This window comes from Leptopilina heterotoma, unplaced genomic scaffold (assembly GCF_015476425.1).
Source record: "Leptopilina heterotoma isolate Lh14 unplaced genomic scaffold, ASM1547642v1 Lhet_77, whole genome shotgun sequence".
Classification (NCBI taxonomy): domain Eukaryota; kingdom Metazoa; phylum Arthropoda; class Insecta; order Hymenoptera; family Figitidae; genus Leptopilina; species Leptopilina heterotoma.
The window spans coordinates 95,492-109,042 of NW_025111177.1; the positions used below are offsets into that span (position 1 = coordinate 95,492).

At 21.3% G+C, this 13,551-nt stretch overlaps 1 protein-coding gene and 1 long non-coding RNA gene across 8 annotated transcripts in view; one reads left to right on the top strand and one right to left on the bottom strand.

The window, feature by feature from the left end:
- Positions 1-13,551, top strand: part of LOC122510889 — a 300,548-nt gene that overhangs the window by 73,797 nt on the left and 213,200 nt on the right. For all 7 annotated transcript variants that reach the window (XR_006302471.1, XM_043625834.1, XM_043625832.1 and 4 more), the window contains exon 4: positions 8,358-8,625. Coding sequence is in view for 6 of the 7 variants with exons in the window: in XM_043625834.1 (XP_043481769.1) it covers positions 8,358-8,625 (268 nt within the window). In the remaining variant the exon portion in view is untranslated. The remainder of the gene's footprint in view (positions 1-8,357; positions 8,626-13,551) is intronic.
- LOC122510892 overlaps positions 1-13,551 on the bottom strand; it is a 113,137-nt gene that overhangs the window by 21,349 nt on the left and 78,237 nt on the right. The window lies entirely within an intron of this gene.

Genomic DNA, 13,551 nt, shown 5'->3' on the forward strand with positions numbered 1-13,551 from the left:
ATGACTTTGTATTCGCAGAAGGTAATGAGAAAAAAAAATGAAAAAGGATACTTTTTCTGTTGGAGAAAGAAACATTAATTTGCATATTATAAAAAAAACTTGCTATTAATTGACAGAAAATCGTTAAAACAAATGCATAGTTAATGAAAGTAAATAATGAATTAGTTAATTTTTCCCTTTTTCCATCCCTCATATGTCAAGCAAATATTACTCGTTCTTTTTGACTTTAGTCATTTATTCCCGAATGTTAAAATTCGAACATTTAAAAATGAAACCGTCACAAGTCGTCTATTTTTGACTCTCCAGCTAATAAAATTTTCACCGTATGTAAGTTCAATCTGTTATCAAATTTATCTTTTTCAATTATTTTTATACATTTTGCATCTATAGCGGACTAATAAAAATGCGCATATGAAGAAGCAATTAATATTTAATAATTATTATTATGAATTATTTATAAGAATTCTTTATCATTTTTATTAACAATTAATTTCTTTAAAATTATTTTTAAGAATTAATTTTTAATAATTAAATTAATAATAACTTTTAATAATTAAATTAATAATAATTTTTAATAATTAAATTAATAATAATTTTTAATAATTAAATTAATAATAATTTTTAATAATTAAATTAATAATAACTTTTAATAATTAAACAATGAAAAATCAATTTTCCTATTATTAGAAGTTCAATTTTTATTTTATGTTTTTATTTTAGGCTCTACTTCTATTTTAACTATTTTAAGGCATTTTTTGAATTTATTTTTAATTCGTTTACAATAAAAAAAAATGATCAAATGAGTTTTTACTATATTGAAAGATAAAACCAATTAAAATTTTCGAAGCCCTCATGGTAAAATCGCAAGCCTTTGTTGAATTTAATACGATTTTATCTCACATTTTAATTAAACAATGAACCACAAGAGTGGTCAGTGTTTTGAACACGTTACATCAAATTGATTGACGTCGAACAATTTTTTTTTAAACTTTATTGCGATTGTTGATAAAAATTATAATGAATTTTAAAAATGAGTCAATAAAACTTTCGCAGAATAAATTAATGGAAATTTAAAAACAAAAAGTTAATGAAACTTCAAAAATAAATGAATAATAATTTAAAAATAAAAAGCAATTTGTCTTTCAAAAAATTATTTTGATATTATTCAAAAACTTGAATTTTTGAATAATTTCAGATTAGAAATTTAAAAACATTCACTTATATTCAATTGAATTATTTTAAATACAATTTTAATAAAATTTCATCAACGAATTCAATTATATTTAAAAATTTGTTAAATCATTCAATTATTTCCATAAATATTAAAATTCTATGAAAAAATTCAATTATTTTCAACAATTTTAATAAAATTCTTCCCAAAAATTAAATTATCTCCATAAATAATAAAATTCATTGTAGGATTTTAATTTTTAGAAAGATTAAGAAATTCTTAGCAAAAATTAAATTATAAAAAAATAAGAATGATACCAGAATTTTAATTATTTTTTAAAATTTTAATATCATTCGTTCCAAGAATTCAATTATTTTCAAAAATAATAAAAGTTTTCTTAAGAATTCAATTACTTTCCCAAATAATTAAACTCATCTCAGGTTTATAATTATTTTTAATACAATTTTTAACAAATTTCTCGAAAAATTCAATTTTCTTAAAAAGTTTATTAAAAATTCTTCTCAAAAATTCAATTATTTTAATAAACAATAAAATTCTTCAAAGGAATTCAATTTTTTTTAGAAATATTAATAAAATTCTTCAAAGGAATTCAATTTTTTTTAGAAATATTAATAAAATTCTTCAAAGGAATTCAATTTTTTTTAGAAATATTAATAAAATTCGTTCCAAGAATTCAATTATTTTCAAAAATAATAAAAGTTTTCTTAAGAATTCAATTACTTTCCCAAATAATTAAACTCATCTCAGGTTTATAATTATTTTTAATACAATTTTTAACAAATTTATCGAAAAATTTTAATTTTCTTAAAAAGTTTATTAAAAATTCTTCTCAAAAATTCAATTATTTTAATAAACAATAAAATTCTTCAAAGGAATTCAATTATTTTAATAAATAATAAAACTCTTCAAAGGAATTCAATTTTTTTTAGAAATATTAATAAAATTCTTCGCAAAAATTCAATTATTTAAAAAAAAATGTTTATAAAATTCGTTTCAAGAATTCAAATATTTTTATGAATAATAAACTTCTGTTTAGAAATTCAAATATTTATAAAAATTTTAATAAAATTCGTTGCTGGAATTAAATTATTTTTATAAATAATAAAAATTCTTAGTAGAATTTAAATTATTTTTAAAAAGATTAATGAAATTCTTCACAGATATTCAATTATTTTTATAAAAAATAAAACTCATTGGAGAATTTCAATTATTTTAAAAAAAATTTCATAAAATTCGTTCCAAAAATTCAATTATTTTAAAAAATATTAAAAGTTTTCATAAGAATTCAATTACTTTCCTAAATAATTAAATTTATCTGAGGTTTTTAATTATTTTTAATACAATTTTTAACAAATTTCTCGAAAAATGCAATTATTCTTACAAATTTTATTAAAATTCTTCTCAAGAATTCAATTATTTTTATGAATAATATATTCCTTTATAGGAAGTCAATTATTTTTATAAATAATAAAACTCATCGCAGAATTGAAATTATTTTTCATAAAATTTTAATTGTATTTTGTCGAAAAATTTAATTAGTCTTAAAATTTTTATTAAAATTCGTTGAAAGAATTCAATTATTTAAAAATTAGTTAATAAATTTTTTTTATGAAAATGCAATTTCCATAAACATTCAATTATTTAATAAATTATTTTTTTTTGTACTTGAATAATTGCATTGTTTTCGAACTTTTGAATAAGAATTGATTTAAAAATAAATTTTAGTTAAAATTTTAGATAATAATTGAATATTTATTTAACAAAACTATTCAAGTTTTGAATAATTAAATTTGGAAATCAGGGAAATTCAAAATTACATTTTTGTGACAACGGCGAATTAATTAAAATACTTTTTCGACTTTTCTTCTATTTTTAATTCACAAAATCGACTTTTCTTCTATTTTTAATTGACAAAATCGACTTTTCTATTTTTAATCGACGAAAGTGACGACTTTTTTTGCGAATTAAAGTCGATCTTGTTAGTAATAAAAATTACTGCATTCGTTTCTTTTCATGTTAATTTTAATTTTAATTTTAATAAAATTAAAAATGTTTAAACGCAATTATTATTCAGAAAGACTTAGAAAAAATCAGCCCCTGCCTTTGCTTGATCATATTCATCGGTTTAATTCTCTGAAGCGTGTCCTGTCGCCATGTAATGATGCCGTTCATCATTATAATGAGATTTTGTATACGCACACCAAGTCCTAAATACATGTGTGTATATTTTATAGGTTTAGTGTAAGCAACAAGTTCATAGAGTGCATCCTAGTTCATGTTCCACTATCTCATATTATACCCGTCCCCCCCCCCCCCACACACACACACACACACACACAAGACCTGGGGTCAAAAGGGGCGAATATCAAAAAGGACAAAGCATCATTTTTCACAATTTCCTTAGGAAATTATTTCTTCAAATTTATGCAGTAAGCTATACATATACATTAATTTCAACATGCTTGGAAACTAAATATTATTTTAACATTTCTTTGACAAACACACTGCTCGCGAGTAAATTTAATCCAAGAGGAGACTATACTTTTTTCAAATATTTCCGTTTCCTTTTTAATAATTTATCTTGAAAAAATATTCCGGTAAAATAATGAAATGTAAAATAAAGCATAGAGATGGAATATTGTGAATATTACAATTTTTTTTAAATAATTGAATTTCTGCGAAAAATTTTCATTCATATTTCTAAAAAATAATTAAAATAATTTAAAATTTTAAATAATTGAAATTTACGAAAATAATTGAATTTTTGCGAAGAATTATTTTATAAACATTTTTTCTTAGATAATTATTGAATTTTTGCGAAGAATTTCATTAAACATTTGGACAATAATTGAATTCTTGGGACAAATTTTATTTAAAATTGTTGAGTTATAAAATAAAAATAATTGAATTACTGAGATTTTCTTATTATTTATTCGAAATAATTGAATTCTCACACGACGAATATTATACAAACTATTTTAAATAATTGATATTTTTCGAAAATTTAATGAAAATTGTATTTTAAATAATTGAATTCCTGTGGAAATTTTATTATTTCTGAAAATAATTGAAAAAATTTTTGAAAATAATTGATTTTTTGTACAGAATATTAAGAAAATTTATGAAAATAATTAAATTCCAACAAAGAATTTTGTTATTTATTTAAATAATTGAATGCTTGCCAATAATTTTAATAAAATTTTTAAAAATAATTTAATTTCAGTTTAAAATTATATTACATTTTTGAACATATATTCAATTCTTTAATAGAACTCAATTAAAATTTGTTTAAAACTTTAAAACTAAATTTTTTTTAAATAATTGAATTTTCGCGAAAAATTTCATTAATATTTCTAAAAAATCATGGAAATAATTGAACTTTACGAAAATAATTGAATTCTTGCAAAGAATTTTATAAACATTTTTTTAGATAATTGAATTTTTCGAAGAATTTCATTATAAATTTTGATAATAATTGAATTCTTGGGACAAATTTTATTTAAAATTGTTGAAAATAATTGAATTTTTCCAAAGAATTTCAATAATTATGGAAATAATTGAATTATTGCAAGAAATTACATTATATTTTTTAAGATAAATAGAAATTTAGTTAAATAAAAAAGTTAAATAGAAATAAAAAAAAGTTAAATAAAAATAATTGAATTCCTGCGATGTTTTTAATATTTATTCGAAATAATTGAATTCATACAATGAATATTATACAAACTTTTTTAAATAATTGATATTTTTTGAAAATTTAATGAAAATTGTATTTTAAATAATTGAATTCCTGTGGAAATTTTATTATTTCTGAAAATTATTGAATTTCATAAAATTTTTGAAAATAATTGAATTTTTGACAAGAATTTTAATAAAATTTTTGAAAATAATTAAATTCCAGGAAAGAATTTTGTTATTTATTAAAATAATTTAATGCTTGCCAAGAATTTTAATAAAATTTCTAAAATAATAGAACTTCAGCCCAAAATTATATTAAAATTTTTGAAAATTATTAAATTCTTTAATGGAATTAATGTAAAATTTGTTTGAAACTAATTGAAATCATTATAAAGAATTTTATCAAAATTGTTGAAAATAATTTAATTCTATCGGAGAAATTTGTTATTTTTAAATATAATTGAATTTCTGCCAAGAATCTTAATAACATTTTTTAAAATAATTGAATTTCAGAGAAGAATTTTGTTATTTATTAAAATAATTGGATTTTTGTCAAGAATTGTAATAAAATTTTTGGAAATAATTGAATTCTGCCGGAGAATTTTATTAAAATTTAATAAAAATAATTGAATTCTTGCAACGAATTTTATTGAAATGTTCAATAAATAATTCAATTCCTGACTTATTATTATTTTATTATTTATGAAAATAATTGAATTATTGCGAAGAAATTTATAAAAAAAAATTTGTAAATAATTGAATTCATGTGGAAATTTTATAATCTATGAATATAAATTTAATGTTTGCAAAGAATTTTATCTAAATTGTTATTAAATAATTAAATTATTTTTGGTAATTTTATGAAGATAATATATTTGAAAAATAATTGTAAATCAAATAATTTTAGAAAAATAATTGAATTCTTGCAACGAATTTTATGGAAATTTTTAAAATAATTGAATTTCTGTAAAAACTTTTATGATTTATAAATATAAATGAATTCTTTATAAAGAATGTTATCATAAATTTTTTTAAATAATTGAATTCTAACGGAGAATTTTATTCAAATAAAAAAAAATAATTGAATCTTGTCGAGAAGTTTTATTAAAATTGTATTGAATATAATTGAATTCTCAAGAAGAATTTTGTTATTTAGAAAAATAATTGAATTATTGCGAAAAAATTTTATAAAACAATTGAATTTCTGTGAAAAGTATTGTTATTTTTAAAAATAATTGAATTTTGGAAAGAATTTTTAAAAAAATTTTGAAAATAATTGAATTCTAACGGAGAATTTTATTAAAATTTAAAAAAATAATTTAATCTTGTCGAGAAGTTTTATTAAAATTGTATTGAATATAATTGAATTCTCAAGAAGAATTTTGTTATTTAGAAAAATAATTGAATTATTGCGAAAAAATTTTATAAAACAATTGAATTTCTGTGAAAAGTATTGTTATTTTTAAAAATAATTGAATTTTGGAAAGAATTTTTAAAAAAATTTTGAAAATAATTGAATTCTAACGGAGAATTTTATTAAAATTTAAAAAAATAATTTAATCTTGTCGAGAAGTTTTATTAAAATTGTATTGAATATAATTGAATTCTCAAGAAGAATTTTGTTATTTAGAAAAATAATTGAATTATTGCGAAAAAAATTTTATAAAACAATTGAATTTCTGTAAAAAGTTTTGTTATTTTTGAAAATAATTGAATTTTGCAAAGAATTTTTAAAAAAATTTTGAAAATAATTGAATTCTAACGGAGAATTTTATTAAAATTTTAAAAAATAATTGAATCTTGTCGAGAAGTTTTATTAAAATTGTATATTGAATATAATTGAATTCTCTAGAAGAATTTTGTTATGTAAAAAAATAATTGAATTATTGAGAAAAATTTTTATAAAGCAATTGAATTTCTGTGAAAAGTTTTGTTATTTTTGAAAATAATTGAATTCTAACGGAGAATTTTATTAAAATTTTAAAAAATAATTGAATCTTGTTGAGGTATTTTATTAAAATTGTATTGAAAAGAATTGAATTCCTAAGAAGTTTTTATTATTTGTAGAAATAATTGAATTCTTGCAGAGATTATTAGAAAAACTTTTATAAATAATTAAATTTGTCGAAAATTTTTTGAAAACAAATTTTTTTTTTGTAATTGTTTTTTTAGATAATTGAATTATTCCTGTGGAAATTTTATTAAAAAAGCAAGAAAAGTTAATTGATCAAAAGTAAAATACTTTTGAAAAATATTGAAATCCTTAGAAAAAACTGCGACTTGAAATAAAATGCAACAAAAAATAATTATCAATTTTTTTTTAACACGTCTGGTGCACTTTTTAATTTATGAAAAAAAAAAAAAGAGAGAGAGAGAGAGAGAGAGAGAGAGGCGGAATTCTTGGGCAAGTTTTTTCATACCCTGGATGAATACCTACGATTAGGGAAATTTATGATCGGAGATAAAGGGCATTGTCTAGCTTATAACTGGGGCGCGTGTTAAGAGACAGATTGATAGACAGATAGGTAGACGGGAATCGATTTTGCAATCAAGCCAACCAATCGTTTCCGTGGTCTATACGCTGCAAAGTCTAACCTAACCTAATCCATCGAATTACCGACATTCTCGTTTGACAGACCGTTATGAGAGGAATCGAGGGAACCAATGAAGGAAATGGAGGAAGATAAGATATTCTTGAGGCTGGGGATGGGATGAGATCGTTTTATTGTGCGTCTAGAGAGAGAGAGAGAGAAATCGAAAGATAAAGTAAAAGTCTCGTATAACTCAATCTCTCACTGTGGTAGTTATACGATTCGATCGACTATAGGTGATAGGAAATGAAAATTGCAACGCTACTTTTGACTTTCGAAGAAACCTTTCAATTTTTTTTTGCTTGTTTCAATTACCACTTATTGACCTTTCATTCCGTGATTCACGCCATGTGCTTTGATAGATTTTTTAAGAATTTTTTTTCTATACCACTATTAACTCTCTAGATTAAAAAAATTAATCTATTTATTAACTCTCTAGATTCTGATCGTAAATAATAAAAATACGAATATTAACGAATAAATTGAGATTCAATATGGAGACGCTGTTCTCCACCTGCGAACGCCAAGGTCACCGCTAGGTGGCAGTTGAGATTCTTGGAATTTCTCTTGCCACCTGGTGGTGACCTTGGCGTTCTCAAGTGGAGAACTTCAACCACTATTTTAACAAATTTTTACATTCTCATCAAAAATGACTGAAATTATTTTATTTTTTATCAAAAATGACTGAAATTCTTTTATTTTTATCAAAAGTAACTGAAATTTTTTATTTTTTTATCAAAAATGACTGAAATGACTGATTTTTTAAACTGAAGACAAATGTTATTGTGAGAATATTTAATTTCAGTAAAAACTTTAAGTTTGATTTTTTAATTTCCTGGGAAAATGAAAACTAGATTTAAATAGAGATTTTATTAAGAGAGGAAAAAACTTTTTAGTTGCAGAATGTCCAGGCGTCCTCGTCGCCTGCATCGGGCCAGGTGCGAATTAAGGGCGGAGGAGGAGGAGGAGGCGATGGGACTTCGGCGATATCGGGGGTGCGGAGGAAAAGTGGTCCACAGGGTCTTAGATCACCTGCGGCAAAAAGGCCACTTTCTGCCCCCGTCGCTCTTCAGGGATGGCTCTACAAACAGGGATCCGAGGGCCTCATGCTCTGGAAGAAACGATGGTTCGTCCTCTCCGAATATTGCCTCTTTTATTACAAAGGTGAGTTTTTTTTCCCGAAATATTTCTATAGAGTAACTTATTCAAAATTATTTTCATCATTTCAATTCAATTCAATTATTATTTTATAGAATTTTTAACATAAATTCTTCTTTAAATGAACTATTTTTTAATAATTTTTAAAAAAGTTTTCTTTTGCAAATTTTCAAGTCTATTTGTTTACAATTCAATTTTACGAAATTTAGAATTTAGATTAATCGGAAATTCTTCAATTATTATATTAGAAGATAAAAATTTCAAATAATTTCGAAAACAATTCAATTAAACTATTTAAAAAAAATCAATTCTACAGAATTGATTTTTTTTAAATAAATTTTTCGAAATTTCAAAGATTTTAACTTGAAACCTTTTCTAAATTCAATTATATTTCTAAAAAAAATGAACGCTAAAATTCTGAGATGAGTTTAATTATTTAGGAAGGTAATTGAATTCTTGAAAAAACTTTTATTATTTACAAAAATAATTGAATTCTTTCGATGAATTTTATTATTTAAGAAAATAATTGAATTCTCGCGAAGAATTTTATTAAATTTTTTTAAATAATTGAAATCCTATGAAGAATTTTATTTTTTAAGAAAATAATTGAATTTTTGCTAAAAAATTTCATTATTATTTCTAAAAATAATTGAATTCCTTCGAAGAATTTTATTATTAAAAATTTTCAAAAATAATTAAAATTCTGCTGTGAGTTTTGTTTTTTATGAAAATAATTGAATATTTGTTAAGAATTTCATTAATATTCTAAAAAATAATTGAATTTTTTTGAAGAATTTTTTTATTTATGGAAATAATTGAATTCTCGCAAAAAATTTTATTAATATTTTTAAAAATAATTGAAATTCTGCTGTGAGTTATATTTTTAATGAAAATAATTGAATTTTTGCTAAGAATTTCATTAATATTATTAAAAATAATTGAATTCCTTCGGAGAATTTTATTATTTCTAAAAATAATTGAATTCTCGTAAAGAATTTTATTAAATGTTTTTTAAATAATTGAAATTCTGCTATGAGTTTTATTTTTTATGAAAATAATTGAATTTTTGTTATAAATTTCATTAATATTTCTAAAAATAATTGAATTCCTTCGATGAATTTTATTATTTCTAAAAATAATTGAATTCACGCAAAGAATTTTATTAAATGTTTTTTAAATAATTGAAATTCTGCTATGAGTTTTATTTTTTATGAAAATAATTGAATTTTTGTTATAAATTTCATTAATATTTCTAAAAATAATTGAATTCCTTCGATGAATTTTATTATTTCTGAAAATAATTGAATTTTCGCCAAGAATTTTATTAAAATTTTCAAAAATAATTGAAATTCTGCTATGAGTTTTATTTTTTATGAAAATAATTGAATTTTTGCTAAAAATTTCGTTAATATTTCTAAAAATAATTGAATTTCTTCGATGAATTTTATTATGAAATTTTTTTTGAAAATAATTGAATTAATTTGAATTCTACTGAAGAAATTTGTTATTTATGAAAATAATTGAATTGTGGCCAAGAATATTATAAAATTTTTGAAAAAATAATTGAATTCTTGCCAAGAATTTTAATAAAATTTATGAAAATAATTGAATTTTGAAGAAGAATTTTATTATTTGTAAATATTATTGAAATTTTGACGATAATTTTTCAAAAATTTTAAACTTAATTGAATTTTTGCGAAGATTTTTATCACTTTTGAAAATAATTGAATTTTTGCAATTATTTTGTAACTTCTCCAAAATTCAATTATTTTCTTCAATTTTTCATTAAACCTTATCTCTAAATCAATTAATTTTAATAATTTTCCTAAAGTTCTACGAGAATTAAATTATTTAGAATTTAAAATACAAAAATTCAATTATTTTCTACAATTTTTAACTAAACTAGCTAAAATATCTATAGTTGCAACTTGCAAGTCAATAGTAGAAAAATGCATCGAAAAAGGGAAAAAAAATTTGTTGGCTTTGTGCGGACAGTAATTGAACCAGTTTTCTGATGTAGCGTTGTTCGAGCAAATTACAACACGCCGTTGACGACATCTGCTGGGAACGAGATCTTAAAGCTAGTTTTAGCCAACTTCCTTTAAATTACTCGCAACTTATGCATCTCTCGTTTGTACTCCTTTTGAATGTTCTCTCTTGAGTTTTGAATTTAGTACCAAATTTTCCCAACTTTCCGCAATTTTAAGCCCTATGATGACATATAGGGCTCTTCATTAGAATTCGAAAATTATTTCCCCCCGGGAGAGGATTTATTAAAAATTTGAAAACTTTGCAATTTTTGAGAAATCCTTCTTTAAATTGGATCTAAATCTACAAATTTTTTTCTCTTTTTGCTCGACCTCTCTTTCTCCTGCTCTCTTAATGTTCCAAAAAGGTTTAAAATTGAATTTCGAAGCTGTTTTGAAAATAATTAAATCATTTCAAAGAATTTTATTAAATTCTTTCTTTTCTATTTCTTGAAATGTTTCTGAGAATTTTTAATTTTAATTTTTTGATTTCAACTGTCAGGGAATTTAAACTAATGAAAATTGTGAAAAAAAGAAAACAGTATGTATCTTTTAGTAAATGCGCAAAAAATGTTACCAAATATTTTTATGATTGCGTTATGGAAAAAGAAGTTAATTGTAGTTTTTTTATGAGTGCGAAACTATTAAAACTTGAAAGTAAGAAAAGTTATTTGATAGAAAGTAAAAGTTTTGAAAAATTGAAAAAAAATTAAGAAAGGCGGATGAAATAACGAATATTAATCTATTAATATTCATTTTCCATTATGTAAGTTATGTTTTGAAAAATTTATAGAGAACGTTCACAAAGTTCTCGCTTCGAAGTGCAAGCAGAATAAGTACCTATATGTTGTGGGGGTAAAAGGAGGAAAGCAGACGACTGCTGAAGCCCTTTAATAATGCAGATCACTCGAAAGCCCACACTTTTGCGCCCGAAGCGAGCTTTCCAAAGCTTCTTCTTCTTTTTTTTTTTTTGTTCGATCCATTCACCTGTGCTCTCGTTAGAGTTTTAAAAAAGTACCTCTATCCTTTTGATGAATCAATGTTTCTGAAAGTAAAAGCTATACACACGCGCTAGAAGGATAACATAAAAGTGTATAAAGATTCCCTCTTTTTTCCATTCGAGTCTCAAATATCCAAACTCCTTTGATGTTCGACTCTCTTTGTATTTAATTGACCTAATATTTATACCAGTCCACGTTTCTCTTTCTTCAATTCTTAGAGACGCTTCTTTTCTATTTTTTTCATTCCCAATGAATGCATTCAACGCTTCCTCAAATTATTATTGATATTAATCAATTTTATTTATTAACTTATTTTTATTGATATTAATTGGAACGTTTTTTTTAAATTCTCAGTTTTTCCTAAATTATCTTAGCTTCCTCAAATTCTTAGTTTCATGAGTTCAGGGCTCGGATTGTGAGACTTTTTCGAATTTTTTCAACTTTTCTAAGGAAATGTGACTTTTTTCGACTTTTTTGTGAAAAAATGCGACTAATCGACTTTTTCGAGATTTGTAAAAAAATGAAATTTAAAAAATTTTGTTAAACTTAAAGTAAAAAGTTTGAGTCAAAAAAAATGTTCTGTTACATTTATTTATTTACAAATTTCTTTCAAATTTTTCGAAAACATCAATAACTTCTTTTTTAAATAAATATTTAATTATAATTTTTCCATAGGAATTAAAATCCTTCCAAACATTCAAATTCAAAACTTTTTGAAATTAAACAACTTATAAAAAATTGATTATAAAACATGACCGAGTGATAAAATCATTATAATTATTATTGTAAGACTTTATAAAAAAAAAATATTTTTAAATTATTTTTTATGCAAATAATTGAATTATTGGGAACAAATTTATAAAACATTAGTAAGTAATTGAATTTTGTAGAATAATGTTGATATTTACAAAAGATAATTGAAATTTTAAGGAGAATTTAAAAAAAAGTTCTGAAAATAATTGAATTTCTGCGAAGAATTTTATTACTTTTGAAAATAATTGAATTTTTGCCGAAAATTTTATTAAAAGTTATGAAACTAATTGAATTCTTGCAAAGATTTTTATTAATAATTGAAAAAAAATTTATTTCCTGTCGAAAATTCAATTAAATTTTTGCGAAGAATTTTATTAAAATTCCTTAAAATAATTAAACTTCCGCGAAGAAAATTTTGTTCATTATAAAAATAATTGAAATCTTGTAGAGAATTGATTTAAAATTTTTGAAAGTAATTAAATGTTTTCAATGAAATTTAATTAAAATTTTGTATTCAAAATAATTCAATTCTTATCATTAATTTAATCAAAATTTTTCAAAATAAATTGAATTTCTTGAGAAGAATTTTAGTAATAATTGAAAATAATTGAATTCTTACGATAAATTTGATGAATTTTCGAAAATAATTGATGTCATGCGAAGAGTTCAATTATTTTTTGAAAATATTTCAATTCCTTTCAAGAATTTTATTAATTTATAAAAAAAAAAATACTGCCAAGAATTTTAAAGTTTTTTTTAAAAATAATTAAATTCTTGTAAAAAATTTTATTAATTTTAAAAAATATTTGCATTCCTGTGAATAATGTTAGTAATTTTGGCAGATAATTGAATTTCTGGGTAAAATTTTAATAAACGTTTTTAAAATAATTGAATTATTGCAAATATTTTTATTAATATTTCAAAATAATTGAATTCATAAGAAGAATTTTATTTCAAATTTGTGAAAATATGTAATTGAGTTTTTGCGAAGAATTTTAATACTTTTAAAAATAATTGAATTTCTAGGATGAATTTTATTATTTATAAAGATAATTAAAAATTTTGACAAGAATTTTATTAAAATTCTTTGCAAATAATTGAATTTTGCAGAAGAATTTTGATATTTATAAATATAATTGAATTTTTGAGGA